Source organism: Crocodylus porosus, unplaced genomic scaffold (genome assembly GCF_001723895.1).
Source record: "Crocodylus porosus isolate Cpor-Errol unplaced genomic scaffold, CroPor_comp1, whole genome shotgun sequence".
In the NCBI taxonomy this organism is placed as follows: domain Eukaryota; kingdom Metazoa; phylum Chordata; order Crocodylia; family Crocodylidae; genus Crocodylus; species Crocodylus porosus.
Genome location: NW_017728934.1, coordinates 2,277,438 through 2,292,950, shown reverse-complemented (window position 1 = coordinate 2,292,950; position 15,513 = coordinate 2,277,438). Strand labels below are relative to the sequence as shown.

At 48.6% G+C, this 15,513-nt stretch overlaps 1 protein-coding gene across 1 annotated transcript in view; it reads left to right on the top strand.

Moving 5' to 3' along the window:
• The window catches only part of LOC109317461 (copine-5-like), a gene marked incomplete at its 5' end in the record, with an annotated part of 37,528 nt that overhangs the window by 21,363 nt on the left and 652 nt on the right, over positions 1-15,513 (top strand). The window contains 2 exons of the mRNA XM_019546171.1: positions 12,556-12,659; positions 14,710-14,749. Of these exons, the coding sequence (XP_019401716.1) occupies positions 12,556-12,659; positions 14,710-14,749 (144 nt within the window). The remainder of the gene's footprint in view (positions 1-12,555; positions 12,660-14,709; positions 14,750-15,513) is intronic.

Below are 15,513 nucleotides of genomic sequence, written 5' to 3'. Positions count from 1 at the left end.
GAACAGATATTACACATTTTGTGTAATAACTCTGTGGCTTATTCCCGGTTTTATTGCACAGCTATGCTTGAACATGTTGCCGAGTTACTACTTAAGACGTTAACTGGTTAATCGTGTGTTTAGTGTAAGTCTGCTAGGGGCCTCAGAACAGAAACCTTCATAACGCCCTCTGTCCAGGGATCTCTGGCCACTTCCATTGATCCACAAAGCCCTCTCTCACACTTGTGAGCCTGCTGTTATTATTTTTGCCCCTGATGGGCCAACCATGGCTGTTAAATGATCCCAAGCCAGTGCAGCGGCTGAAAAAGAGATAGAATATAGTTTCACGGTCCTGTCCTGGAGCTCAGCCAATATGGACTGGCACATACTCAGTGGTGATATTAGGAGCTTGGCAACAGATAAGACAATGGCAAATCGTTGCCCAAGCCCATTGCCATGGTGAGGTGGCTTCTGAACACTGGAAAGGCATCATGAGGACTAAGCTGGTGGTAATACTTGGCGCCAAATACTTGCCAGCTGTAAGGCAGATCCCTTACCCCACTGGAAAGAGTGAAGGATGGAGTAGGAGGGAGGCTGTGCCAAAGTCGCACAGCAGATCAGGAACAAAAGCTCAGCACTGCCCACAAGGCCTCAAAGATTTCATTCACCTGGACCAGAACAAATGGGCTTTGCTAGAAGAAGTAGGTGCACCAGGTCACCCCTCCTGTATCTTTGTGTGCCCAAGTGGCACTTGCAGCTGCGTAGCCCTTCCTTTGACACTTCTGCTGTTTTGGTTCCATGTAGCTATGGTGTCCCTGCACTTCCCTTCTGAGCATGTTTAGTGGGCTGCACTATGGCTGCGTAGGAAAAGAATCACCTGGGTTCACATATCATGCTAGATAAGTCCTTACACTTCAGCTATGGAAAAGCCATGGCTAGTGGGTGCTTGCTGGATGAGGCCAATATACTAGCCCAATAGTCTAGTAGTTGGGGCATGTTCCCAGGGAGCAGGAGACCTAGCTTCTAACCATCCCACACCTAGAGAGGTTTGAACCTGCTTCTCACAAGGTGCTCTAAAAACCAGCATGTGGGCTAGACATTGTCCAGAGCAGTCTGTTCCTGAACCTGGACCACAGGGCGGCCAGAAGGGGAAGTTGGCTAGAAGAAGAGCAAGCTGGAGGGTGCGCGGCTTAGCAATATGCCCTAGATAGGAAAGGGCATTGGGTTCTAGCCTAGACTGTGGGGCAGAAACTATACTACTGCTATTCATCCATAAAGTATTGAATGCAAGGTGCAGCCAAGCAGCTTCAAGGGGAGGCTAAAGAATATTTGGGGCAGTATCTGGCCCATGGCCTAGGGTGAGAGCACTTTGCTGGGAAGTGTGAAATGCAGGTTCAGGCCCTCCCCAGGTGGGGGGAGATGAGAGCTGGGTTCTCCTGGTTCCCGGGCTGTTCTTCTAATGATTAATTGGGAAGGACCTCTTCCACCACCATGTGTCTGGCAGGCGCGCGGGCAGAGGGCTGCTGTGGGTGGAAACAGAATCCAAACTGTGCGCAAGTGCCAAAAATGTCTGATGTGCAGCTGTATACGTTCTGTTTAGAGGCCCAAGGATAAAATAGGGTGTAGCCCTTGGTCTGTGCAACAACAAAGCCTTTGGTCAGGTTCTGGGCCAAGTCTGTGGTAACCATAAGACGACACTCTCTTGTTCCGCAAGTGGAAGAGACGCCTCCTGGAAAATGACTCAGTAAAGTTGGTATCAGCTGGCAAGCCCTGTAGATTTCACGAAAATGAGCCTTAATTGTTTATTGTGTTTGGCATCTTCTTCAATCAGCTGTGTATAAATATTTTTTATAAATACAGAGGCTCCTTGGATAATGATAACAGTGATGAGAATGCAATGAAAGAATAAAAGCTGTTATCAAGCAATAAGCTGATTAAAAACAAGTTATATGACTGCACTGAGTGGTGGAGAAAGATGCTCTGTACCAGCCAAATATACATTTTTTTCCTCCTTTGATTCAGTTCAGTTAAATTCATAGGGACATGCTTCTTCTTCACGTGTGAATTCTAGAATGAGCTGGATAGGATGGATAATACAGCTGTTTGGGTGATATCAGCTCTGCCCAACTGTGCAGCATAAATCCAATAGTGCAGACAATTAATGGGGATTCTCTTTTAGCACAAAAGGGAGAGGTCTGCACTCTTTGGAGAGAGGATGTGGGTTCTGTCTCTCTCGCTGGCACAAGCTTCAGATCCCAGGTGACTGGAGAGGTTACCATCCCATACAGGAACAGGATGTGGCATTGCAAAAGCTGTGTGTTCCTCTATCGCTTCCCCATTGGAATTTACTCCTGGTTTTTATTTAACAGTCAGGGACCTGAAGAGGCCATCTAGTCGTGTGTCTGGCCCTGAGGCCAATTCCAGTACTGTATATCTAGCCCACCCCGATGGATATTTGCCAACCTGCTCTTAAAAATCTCCAATGAAGGGGATTCCACACCTTCCCTTGGTCACCTATTCCAGCCCATAACTGTTTTAATGGTTAGAAAGTATTTCCCTAAATCTTTTTAGCCGCAGATTAAGCTAAAATTTGCAGCAGCCGTGGAAAATGCTTGCTCAGTATCCTCCTCATAACAACCTTTTTTCTATTGTCTCCCTCCAGTCTTCTCTTCTCTTTTCTCAGCTCAACAAACCCACTTCCTTCTGTCTTTTCATGTGGGTCTGATTTTTTTTTCTTACTAAACTCCTTTCTCTCCACTGGAGTTTTTTTCAGTCATCTGAATATTTCTTTATCTGTGGTGGCCTAAACCAGTGGTAGGCAACCTTTTCCTGCTGCCCACCCCAGGAAGGGGACAGGTATGCAAGGTTGTCACCCCCTGGCATAAGCTATACACTGTACAGAGGCTGGGGCCTCGCCAGTACCGAGTAGAAATGCAGTAATTCCCTCCTGTGCCGCCTTATTACACTCCAGAATGACATCTGCTTTTTTGCAACAGTGTTGCATTGCTACTCATATTCCTGTTGTGATCCATCAACACCTACAAATCCCTTCCTGCACTTGTTCTCCTTAACCAGTTATTCCTCAGCTTGTAGCTGTGCATGGGATACTCCTTTCTAAGTGCGGTACTTTGTGTTTGGTTATATTGACTTTTACTTCAGACAATTCATCCAGTTGTGAAGATGGGTTTGAATTCTGATCCTGCTCTTCAGAGTTTCATAGTTGGTAGGGTCGGAAGGGATCTGAGCAGGTCATCTAGTCTGCACCCCTGCCCTGGGCAGGAAAGGATGCTGGGGTCAAGTGAGAGTTGCACCTTTTGATCCTGCTCTTCAAGCTTGCACCTTTTGCCCACCTTGGTGCTATGCACAAGTATAACAAGTGTGCCCCCAGTTTCATCAGCCCATCATTAATGACCACATTGAATAGAACCAGGCCCTGGAAAGAGCTTGTACAGGACCCCCCTTGAAATGCTCGCTGAGTTTTTTTACACTTTAGGGTGATGTCATTTCAGTCTTAAGCCCTCCTTTTTCTTGCGACAATATCCTGTGGAAAAATGTCAAAAGTCTTACTGAAGTCAAGGTACATCGTGTCTACTGCTTTCCTCCTATCCACTAAGTCAGCTATCTTGTCAAAAACGTCATTAGATTTGTCTGACATCACTTATTCCTGACAAATCTGTGTTGGCTCTTTTTTATTCCCTTAACATCCCCTTGGTGGTTATCAATGATTGCTTAATAATTTTGCTCCATTTAGTTAGCAAGTCAGGCTGAGTGGCTAGAATTCGTTAGGTCCCCTTTTCCCCCCTTTTGAGAGAGATGTGCTGTGTTTGCCTTTCTTCAGTCCTTTGGGACTTCACCCATCCTCTGTGAGTTATCATGGATAATTGCTAATGGTTCAGGGACTGCTTCAATTGGTTCTTTAAGCACTCTAGGGTGAATTTCCCTTGGCTCTGTATCTAAATACCCTTTGACTCTTCTAAATATGGTTTCCTTTTTCCCTGGCAGTCTATTCCTTCTTGTTTCGTGCTTGGATCTTCTTAGAAATCTGACGGAAAACAAGACCAGTTCCTCACTGGGTGTAAATCTGCACTGCTTCATTCACTGTGGTTTCTTACACCTTCTGAGGACCAGGCCCATATTTTGTGGTTTCTTATTTGTAAGGGATTGAGCCACAGGCTTGAGCAGGATTCTTTTCAAGCTATCCCACCTGTAACACTAGAGCAGCAGTAGTGTGCTTCTTCCTTCAGGGTTTTGTCTGGATTTGCCTTTTTTTTCCCCCCCTCTTGGTTTATGAAGAGGCAAAGCTGAATCTTTTGTGCTGCCTGGCCCATACTCTGTTTATTGCTGAGAGCATATTGTCTTCTCTTCAACAGAGCCCCTGCTATTCCATGACACTTGTTGTCATCAAGAAAAGAGGATGTCTGTTACTATTGTGGACAACTGGTATTTAATCCCACTGTTTCTCATCAGTTCCTAAAAGTAACTCAGAGACTGGTTGGAGGTTTAGGTCTGGCATTCACATCTGTGAAGGGCATTTACTAGCTCTATCACTGCTCTCAGCTGAGAGTCTCAGCAGTTCTTGAAGACTGATGGCACTGATAGAGGGACACATAATCCCACATTATTAAGACTGGTGGCACTGATAGAGGGACTAGACACCAGGTCCTTATTAACAGGAAGCACGCCACTGCCATGATGGCCAAGGACTCACTATTTTCGGTTAACTGCTGATCACTCGCAACAGGACTCTCTGTTTCTTCTGTGTTTGCACAGCGCCCAGCATAATGGTGCTCTAGGGCTTGTAGGTGCTCTAGCAATGTAAGCAATAGTTGGATGCTTTCAGTGGAGGATAGAAAAGGCTTTCCCAGCTCTTGTTTGTAAGCTAGAGCCACTCTCAACCTGGCTTCGTTTAATTGCTTGTCTTAAACAACGGTGCTCCAAGACCTGAGGCCAGGTTTTGAATGGTGTTTTGGTATCTAATGATGCTGATGGGAACCTTGCAGAGTTTTCAAAAGGAGCATCTTTAGGCATCTTAATACCTTTCCAGATCTGGACCTTGGATCTGAGGCTAGGTGCTTTTGCAAGTTCATCCCAAGCAACAGTAAAGTGAAGGAAAGGGTTACTAGAAGTTTTATGAGAGAAATGATACTTCTGGGGAGAGAGACGTAGGATATTCTCCCTCTGTTTCTTCCAGTCTAGTCTGAAAATGAATGCTTTCAAAGGGTGGAAAGAGTCAGTGTTTTTTCCGAGAGAAAAATGAATGTGAGGAGCATTTTCCTGTAGTATCTCTCCCTAGGTTCAGTGCATTTATGTTTGGTAGCAGTATTTAGAGCTCAGACCTGGAGGTTACAGCTGTGGATGGGGCTCCCCATGTAACACTAAGTCACTGCCTTGCATTGAGTCTCTATTCTCAGTGAGAGTCATGAGGCTTAATTACTTGGCATTTATTAACTATTTTGGGAAGCTCATTTAAAAGATGCCAAGTTTGGCTGACTCACAGTAGGCATGGGTAGTATATCACTGATTGGAGAGCCCATAGGTCTTCAGGCTTATCTTCACAGGGAACTCGCAGTGCTTTAGCAGTCTCTAGATAATTAAAGCCGTATAGCACCCGTCTTGTCTTGTGCAGTTACAGTTATCATGATCTAAAAGCACTCATACTAGTGCAGCTCATTTCTGTGTAGGAAGAGGAAAAACTGAACTGATATAAGGCATTTTTGTATGCTGGGATAGCTACACCCACTCAAGAGGCTGTCCATATATAATGACATCAGAAAAAAATATCATGGCTGTAACCGACATATTATAGATCTTTACAAAATCTGTATGTGGACCTGGACACGCAGGATGAGGCATGATGAAATTCAGTGCTGGCAGGTTGCTTTCAGAGTGGTCTGCCCATACATGCTCAATCTAAAGCATATATTTGCATTTGCTAGATTCTCTTAACACTTGGCATTGACGGGACTGGAGTTTGGGGCAGGCCCTGTTTTGTACCCTGGTTGGAGCTAGGTTGGTGAAACTGCTTCACATGGAGAGTAACAGCTTTTTGCTGCCAGTATTTGGAGTTGTCCATGACAGTGGTGGGAATCTGAGCTGTAAAGCCCAAGTTGCCATGCTCGGATCTTGCTAGTGGATAGACTTGTCACACTGGCACTTAATCAGGTGAAAAAGGCTCTTAATGCACATTGCTTGTGGAGAGTGCTCAGGATAGATCCCCATACCTCACAGGATCAGATCCTGCCCATTTAGATCTGCCTGAGGTTTAAGTGATCTTCCTGAGGTTTCCAGTGCAATCCATCAGGATAGTTTTTATTTTGCTGCTGTTGCTGCCTGCTGTGTAGCGAGCCTAATGAGGCTTTAATGGGCTATCAATTACTTACGCAAATAAAGGGGGGGGGACCTGCATCAGAGGGGGCAATAATTCCTAGCATTACAGTTCTACGGTAATAAGATCCAATCCATCACAGCTATTTGAGAGCGTGTTGTTCTCTCCTGTGTCTCCGAGTGTCGTGTCTGTAACAGATATGGGACCTGCTCCATAAGATCTCTCGAGGGGCTGGATCCATTTCAGCCAGGGTTAAAACATGCCTGCGCCACATAGCTGTTGCTGTAGCAAAGGCCTCAAGAAGATAATAGATCCAATATTAAATTGGCACTATAGCTAATCTTATTCAGAGGACCAGAGTCTTTGGGGGGGCTAAACACCTGGTGACTTCAGCTCCTTTCAAGATGGGGCCTTTTCAGAGTCAGATTATGATCATACCATCCTCCTTTAGCCTATTAGGAAATTAGATTTAGGAAATCAAATGACAGACATCACAAACTAAAACCACTCGTGGAGCATCAGAATATCAGTCCTAAGACCTATTGGAGAATAATATAGCAGTGGTGCTCTTTAGGGATCAGTCTAAACACTTAGAGAGGAAATGATACCATCTGTAGACCTCTGGAAGCACACTCTTCAATTCTGCACCAGGGATGAAATCTGCTAGTCAGATCTGTAGGAGGGATCCACAGAACCTTACAGGAAGGTTTTCCTAGCTCTGCAAGGCATTCTCCTGGGGGGGCGGAAAAAAACCCCAAACCCATCTTTCTGGGCTTTGCAAGGCTGCAGGCGTGAGAGGTGACTTGATTACAGTTTGTAAGTGCCTCCACTCTGGGAAGATGTGTAAGGCTGCGTTCACATGGGAAAGCTGACAAGCATGGCTATTGCAGAGTAAGTGAGGAATTATTTCAGGATAAATTCATTTTTATTTCAGAGTAGAGTGCCCACACAGGGCTGCTATTCCAAGAGAGTTACATTTTGCAGGCACTGTGCCAGTCCATTTCTCCTGCATAAACTGGGTCTGGTAGTAGAGGGCTCTGATTTAGCAGACAGAGGCAGATCAAGACCCAGCTCAAAAATCATGAAATTGGCTTAAAAGTCCTGAGATTTTTTTCAAAACAACGCATCTTGAATTCTTTTCCGGCTTCCTGTGAACATGTATGGTTTTTAATCTTTTCATAATCATGCTGATCAATTTTTCCTCATGACCGCTGAGGATAGGACAAGGTATAATGGGCTGAAATTGCAACAAGGGAGATTTAGATTAGATGTCATAAAGAACTTTCTACCTGCAAGGACTGGTGCACGTTACCCAAAGGGGCTTTGGGATCTTTATCACTGGTTTTTTCTGAAAGCAGGTTTGACTGGGATGGTTTAGATATAGTGGAGCAGGGGGTTGGACTGGGTGACCTCTTAAAGTCTCTCCTAGTCCTATGCTTTGTATCAGGCCCTTAGTCAGTTAGACAGAGCAGGGTCTGGGATACGAGTGGAGGCCACTGGCTGGGTCTCCTGAGATTCAGTCCTGATCCCAGAATTGTTTGAATAGTCCTTAGCTCAACCATGAGCTTTGTGGTCAATGCAGGAATTACTGGAGTGGGGGGCGTTCTCCATCCTGGTTTCCCAACGGGTCTGACAAAGAGCGTAATGGTCCTCTCAGGCCTTGACATGTCAGGCTAGCAGGTGAATCATGGCACTTCTTCACCTCAGCTTCCATCTGTGACATACAGATGTGATAGCCTGGAGACCAATTGCAGGACTTCAAAAAGCCAGCAGTTACCACAGAGATCCCTGGCATCCCAATTATTTGGATCTGTTTTTCTCTGTCCTCTGTCCCTATTCACTGTAGCTGAGCCAGCCCTACCAGTGACTGAGTTAATTGGGGTTGATCCCCAGCTAGTACAAATCTTTCTTCTACAGCAAGGGTCCTCACTTAGGACAGCTGTCTGGTTTATGGAAGTGGAGCTAGGTCTGAACAGAGCTCAGGGCTGTGTTTTTGGCCGTAGGAAAGCCTGGCTGGGAACCTGATGAGGAAATTCGCCTTTCTCTGCCTCTTGGGGCATGATTTGCCAGCTGGCATCTTCTGGGCATCTCTCACCCAATCTGTCCCTAACATTGCAGAGTCTCTTGGTCTCTCTGTTTTTCTGCCCGTAGGGGTTGAAATGTTTTCATATAGATTCATACAGTCTTAGGCTTAATGTAGGGGTATCTAGGTAAAACATAATGGCCTGTGATGTTCAGGAGTTCAGACTGGATGATCTCAGCCTCTTCTGGCCTTAAACTCAATGCACCCATGAAATGGCACTGAGCCCGTAGTGGGTAGGTTAAGAAGCTGACGTTTGAGTGGTAGCCTCGCCGTGATTCACGCCTGGTGGGAGGGAGCAGGGATAACACCAGCAGCAGCTGTCCCTTGGGCAAGGACAGGCAGCTCCTGTCCTACCAGCAGATACTGTTCAGATCCTCAGCAAAGGCCAATCAAAGCAGCTGCAGTTTCTGAAATGGAGCCAGGGGTTGGACATCAGCTGAGGATCTGCCCCTGTGTTGCTGTGCTTTTGGAGGAGGCTCCAGAAGTGAAAAGGGATTAGAGCAGTGGTTCTCAACCTTTTCAGATCCAGGGCATCGCTCGTTAGCACCAAAGCCCTTCCATAACTTTTGCAAATAGAGTGGCACCCCATTTCAAAAGCTAATGTATTTATTATGGTGCTTACCTCCTTGCACAGGGGCCAAGCAATGGGGACAGAGAACAGAGGTGGCCTTGGGGGTGGGTGACTTGGGCAACGCCCCAGCATGCCATGGTCAGGGGAGGGAGGGTGCGCACACAGACACACACACCAACAGCCTGCACTTACAGCAGCTGTCTGCCCCCAGCCCTGCCCTGGCTAATTCCCCACCCCAGGCAGGAGGAGTGGTGCCCAGCCCACCCTCGCTTCCAGCTGCTATTCAGGAGGAGCTGGGTTGGCAGGGTGTGTGTGTGTGGAGGTGAGGAGGGGGCAGGATGGCACCTACTCCTGCCCACCTACTTGCTTGACGCTCTATGCTGCTCCAACTCCCAGCTGGACTATGCCCCTGCCTCTGGCTCAGCCTGCAAGTTGGCACTGATGCGGGGGGGGGAGGAGGAAGGAGGGGTGCCAGAATTTAAGTGTGCCCAGGGTGCCATTTTTCCTAAAGTTGGCTCTGGCAGGGAATCATGGAGAGCCTGAGCCTGCCCTTATCTGTTTATCTCCTCACACCTGGAGCCTGATCCTATCCTTATCTGCTTATCTTCTCACACTTTCTGCAGCACCCTTCAAAGGATCTCACAGTACTCTTGGGTGCTCCAGCATCCTGGATGAGAATCACTGGACTAGAGAAAGAGTGTAACCGTTGTGTTTTAGGGGGAGAAATGCAGAGAACAGGGAAACGGACAGCAAGATTAAATACTTTCCCTTTGCGTGGTATCCGGTGCAATCCATCCATGCAATCCATTTGATGTTTTTATACAGTCCACCACTGTCATTTGAAGGTATTCTTGGATCTTTTCTCTGTTCTGCCATGGATTCCCTATGTACCCTGCTCTGTGCCTCAGTTTCTCTATCTGTAAGACTGGGGAGGTGATTCTTCACTTACCTAAGACCTCAGAGGATAGCTGTTGAGGATGCTGGGCAATAGGCCAGGTCCTCAGATGTGAAAATGGGCATTGAATTTGATGGAGGTACACCCATTTACAGCAGCTAAGGGTCTGGACCACAGTGTGTAAGAGGTTGGGAGCTCAACAGACTTGGGGATCCAAGTGCCTCGCAGGTGTCCGGATCTGCTCCTCCGGAGGGAGGTGGAATCGTTGCCCAGCAGTTGCTCGCTGGATGCCTGGTGCCTCCTGACAGAGCCTGAAGGGATGTCTGCTTTGACTGGCAGGCGCAGGGCAGAACAGTTCCTGAAACTTGCTGCCTCTGGACTGTTAATCAAGGGCTTTCAGGATATTAAAAAGTGAGCTCAGCAAACAGCTTCTGTTTGAGCACTGAGTGCCCCCGTGGGGGAGGGAATCCCATTAACCTTTGCAGTTGCCGCAGGCAGCCCTTGGGGCATCAGAGAGCTCTTTGCAGTGGGATTGAGCATCCCTGACATGGACAGAATCCTACAGTAAAGCCCCTGTGTGGGATCCAACCAGTTAACTCCATCATGGCCATTCAGATAGCAGGGGCAGCATGGTCCAGTGCAGGGCTGTCCAATTTCTGAGTGGCTGGGGACTGCACACCTTCCTGGGGTGCATGGCATGTGGGCTGCCCTTTGTGTGCCACCACAGGAACCCTCCCCAGCACTGCCCTGTGTTGTGCGGGAGTTCCCGGCCCGTAGGCCCTACCACATCATCCTGTCCTGCCCCCAGGGGTGGGGGTAGGAAGCAGAAGGTCAAGAAGGAGCCCAGAGACCCTGGTGACAGCAGCAAGAGAGTGATGGCGGGAGCAGCACCTGCACTGTGAGCCTGGGGGCCACGAGTTAACCACTTTCAAGCCACATGTGACCTGTAGGCAGCCAGTTGGACAGCCCTGGTGTGGTTTACAAGCCACTGGGCTGGGAATCCAAAAGTGCAAGGTAAAATCCCAGCTCTTTGGAAGTCAAAGGAAGCATTTTTCATTGATTTAACGGGGCCAGGAACACATCCTTGGGGTCCATTCCTGGCTCTGCTGCTAAGCACTTCCTTTCCATCTGCCTCTTTCACTTCTCAGCCTTGCTCTGGAGGGTCTAGGGCAGGTGTGGGCAATTATTTTGGGCAGAGAGCTGCTTACTGAGTTTTGGCAAGCCATCGAGAGCCACATGACAGGCAGCCAGGGGCAGATTAATATTAATTTTCTAAATTTTTTTAGGGGCTCTGTGGGCCGGATAAAATGGCCTGGTGGGCCGCATTTTACCCACCCCTGGTCTAAGGGCATGCAGTGCAATGAAGCCTCAGTCGCGGCTGAAGGGCTCCTGACATACTGTTTTTAATGAGAGCAGAAAGCACACCTGATGCCTTGTTCAGCAGTGACACTGCATTGCAAGTCCAGGGGTCTCGGTGTATTGCTCCATCCCACTCATCATCACACACAAGCCATGTGTCCCCAGCATGTGCCACTGGGGGCATGTGAATGTGTGGAGGGCAGTGCTGGCAGGTCAGTGGGCTGCTTACATTTCACCTCCAGAGAACTGGCCTGAGCTGTAATTTAGACCCCATGTGAAATGAGTTTGAAGGTCTTGGATGCTAATGGCTCTCCGACACCTATCTGCTTCCAGAGCAATGCGCAATGCCATGCTGTTGCCAGAGGCTGCCGTGGCAGACCTTGCAGGTGGGGCTTGAGGGACATCAGCACATCTGAATGTGTGAGGTCCCTAGGGCTGGGATCTCAGGGGCTGTTTGTCGAGAATGAAGAGCATCGGCATCTCTAGCCAGCTTGATCCTGGTATGGAGCCCTCTTCTGTGGCCCAAGGGAAGCGCCTCCAGCAAAAAAAATAACCCTGTTAGCGTTAGTAAAACACATGTGTGACCCTGGTGCTTGTGTCACTGGCTTAATTTAGTCCCGAGAAGACACTAATTTGTGCCTGGCGGGAAAGGTTTGCTTCTCCCCCCTGCGGTGCCTTACCCAGGGGCACACATGACATGCAATTAACAGCGGTGTCATTGACGTGCCTCGGGGCTTAATCACAGCGGCCTCATGAACTCTCGTGGTGCCGGCTTTGTGCGAGGGCAGCCGCCTCTGCCAGTTCTCTGCTGGTGTGAGCAAGAAATTAGCAGCTTGAGAGACAGAGGCGTCTGCCCCCTCACGGAGCATCTCTCTGCCCCCTTTCTCTATCCCCCGATCCACTCTTCCCTTCTCCTTTCTCGCTCTTGTCTTTCCTTCCGTCCTGAAAAGGTGGGCTGGAGCTGGAGCTGTCAGCTTATCTACTATCCAGCCTGGCTTCCCTAATTATGAGTGTAGAGAGAGGTAGTTAGCTGTGTTAGTCTGAACTGTGCTTCATTGAGGATTGCTGAATTGTTATTTCCTGTCCTATCATTAGGGAAGAGGAGTAGGAGGCACAGCAGTGGTGGCACCTTATAGACTCGCTCGTTCAGAGAAGCATGCCTGCCTTCCCTAGTGATAGGACAGGAAATAGTAATTCAGCTCTCCAGGGTAAAGCACAGTTGTAGGGAAGCCCAGAGCTGGTGGCTTCCAGGCTCCTGGTATCTCGCAGGCTGCCTCCTGTACCATCCCAGGGATTCTGGCTTCAGCTCACTGCTGTCTCGTTCCCTCCGTCTCTCCTTGCAGTTTGGCCGGACTGAGGTCATTGACAACACCCTCAACCCTGACTTTGTGCGCAAGTTCATCCTGGATTACTTCTTCGAAGAGAAACAGAATCTGCGCTTCGATCTGTGAGTGATGTGATCCCAGGTTGTGGGGCGACAGTGGGAGGCCTTTAAGGGAAAAGAGCAAATGCTGCGTCTCAGGAGAGACCCTACAACAACAAACCAATGTTTGTCCCTGGCAAAGAGATCCTCCTGGGACATGTCAGCTCATGTGCAGACCCTGGCCAGAGTTTCCCAAAGGGTACAAAACACTTGAATCCCATGAATAGTCAGTGGGGGGGGGAGCCTAGATCCCTTTGAAATCCCATCCCCACTAATTCACTGACTGGTGTGTGGGCTAGATTCACAGACTGGTGCGTGAACTACCTCAAGTTTCTGAGGTACCCCACGGTGAGAATAACCAACCATCTTTGCTTGTTAGAGACCCTACAACAGTGGTTCTCAACCTTTTTAGATTTGAGGCACCCCTCTATAGAGTCAAGGCCCCTCTCACAAAATGCCAGCTCTCGGTTGCCACTCTGGTTTTGACTACAGAAAAATACTAGAGCAATTCTCCTGTTGCAAATAACTCGGGAAGCCCACTACAGGTCATCATGTTTTAACACTATGGATTCCTATTTGAAAACTCTGGGTTTATCTTGCAAATCATGTTTGCACACTGGACAGCACTGACTTTGTGTAGCAACCCGTGCCACCCTTGAAAGGGTCTCAAGGCACCCTTGTTGAGACTCACTGCCCTGCCAGAATAACACGCTGGTGTAAGCACACCCCAGGGTTCGTGAGACCCTACAACAGCAAACTAGTGTGTTCCACCAAGACCCAGGGGAAAGACATTCAGGAATGTGGATTCAGCCCCACTCCTCCAGAGAGCCTGAGCTTGGTTGGCTCCAGTGGGGGTGGCAGCCCAGGCATGATCTTGTCCAGTGACAGTCCTTTAACATCATCTAAATAACCCCCAGAGCTGAGCACCCAAGACAGGACCAGGTCCCCCTCAGTCACACAGCTCACAGGCTATGATCATGCACTTGGTGTGGCTCAGAGCCCATCCATACTCTTGCTGTCTAGCTCTCTGACTGCACTAACCAGAGCTGCCCTTGCCCTGCTGTCCAGCCTCTGCTCCTGCAGGCAGATCTGCACAGGCTTGCTCCGCTCCTTTTGGCTCAACCGATCTGCTCCTTGGATGATACAAGTAGCTGTAGAGGGGCTAGCTCTGAGAAAGGGCCTGAACGCCACTGTGTGACTGCCTGGGAGATGTTAGTGATGCTTGTGCCTGGTGCTGGCTTTCTGTTTGAGGGGAACATTTCTCTGTGTATATCTCAGGCAGAACTTTCATCTTCTGCGCCTGAAATAGGTTTCAATTGCTCTTCCTTCCTGTTAGCCCTGAAATGCAGTCTGACCGCAAGTCAGGATGCTGGCATTTGTTCTGGCCTACATACCATGGAAACGGATGCTATTTAAGGTCCACTTGGAGCCCTCATTCTGCTTTCAGCTTTGTTTGTGCCATTCCATAGATGGTCCTAGGCTGTAAAGGAGTCTGATGTGGTGCTGCAGTCTTTATCATACAGGTGGTAGTGCATAAGCCAGACTGAGAGATGTTGGATTTTTCCCAAGGCAAAACCTTTTATTTGGGGTCCTACAGAGGAATAGCCTTGCTGTCCCACGTTAAGTACCTGTAAAGTATCTGAATTAACACTTTGCCTGGGGACAGTCATGGCTAATTCAAGTTAATAACCATTCAAACTTCTGTATAAAACAGGGAGAGTCCTTTAATGCGAGTCAAATCATCTTCAGACTAAACCTTAGCTTGAGGCGACCAGAACCTCTGGGAGGTAGGGAGGAATTGTGCTGGAAGACAGAACTGGACAGAGCCCAGGAGGGCTTGTGTTTAGGAGTGGCAGGTGCAGAGACCGTCTCTTTACTTGCAAGCTGGCCATATTTGATCCTATAAAGATAGGATTGTGTCGCTCTCCTGGCCAGTAAGCCCAGCACTACATGTTGACTGACATGCTCTGGCTCAGAAGGTGCAATGTGGCAGTGATGAAGACTGTCATGAACCTCCTGGATGGGAGGCACCAGGGCAATGTGTAATATGGCTTCTCCTTTATCTTCTCTGCAGGTACGATGTGGATTCCAAAAGTCCTGACTTATCGAAGCATGTGAGTGTCTTCCCTGCTCCCCCCAGAGTGACCCACTTCTGCACCCAGTACTCCTGTACCAACCCACCCCATTCCCCACTGGGGAACACAGCAGCTGCCTTGCACTTCTAGCTGAGCCCACCTGTGGTGGCGCTGGCTCCACAACCTGCCAGCAGCCTGGTGTGGCGATGGCAGGAGAGTTTGGCAATGAGCTATGGCGTCATCTTCCTTTCACCAGTACTTCCAGCATCATGGTGAGGCAAGGCCTCATGCCTGGGAGTCGTCCAATGACTGGCGTGAAGTGAATTTGATAGGTCTCAGCTTAGACATTAGGCAGGCCAGGTAGGTGTCCTCATCACCAAAGCCACCATGCTGATTATTATCCTTACTCTCAGCTTGGTGGAGGGACTGAGGGTTGACTGGGTCATGGAGACTAAAGTCCCCTTTTACTCTCTATGTGGATTAGGGGTGGGGACGCTGATGCCTTGGATGAACCAGGAGGCCAAGGATGGAGGTGGGTCTCCTTAGGGGTATCGTATAAGACCGGCCATACCGAGGCAGGCTTTGGCTTCCTCTAGGCTATGCCAGCCTGGAGCTGGTTGTGCTGTGTTTGCCCTTGTCACTACATGGGCAAAGGTCTCACAAACAACCTAATCCTTCATCCCAGAGAAGAGCCAACATCTGGAAGACTTTGGAGCCAGAAGGTTGCTTCAGCTGTTGAGCTGATAGAGCTAGTGAGGTCATTAAGACCCATGCTAGGAGTGCTCCCACCTAGACTTGATTAG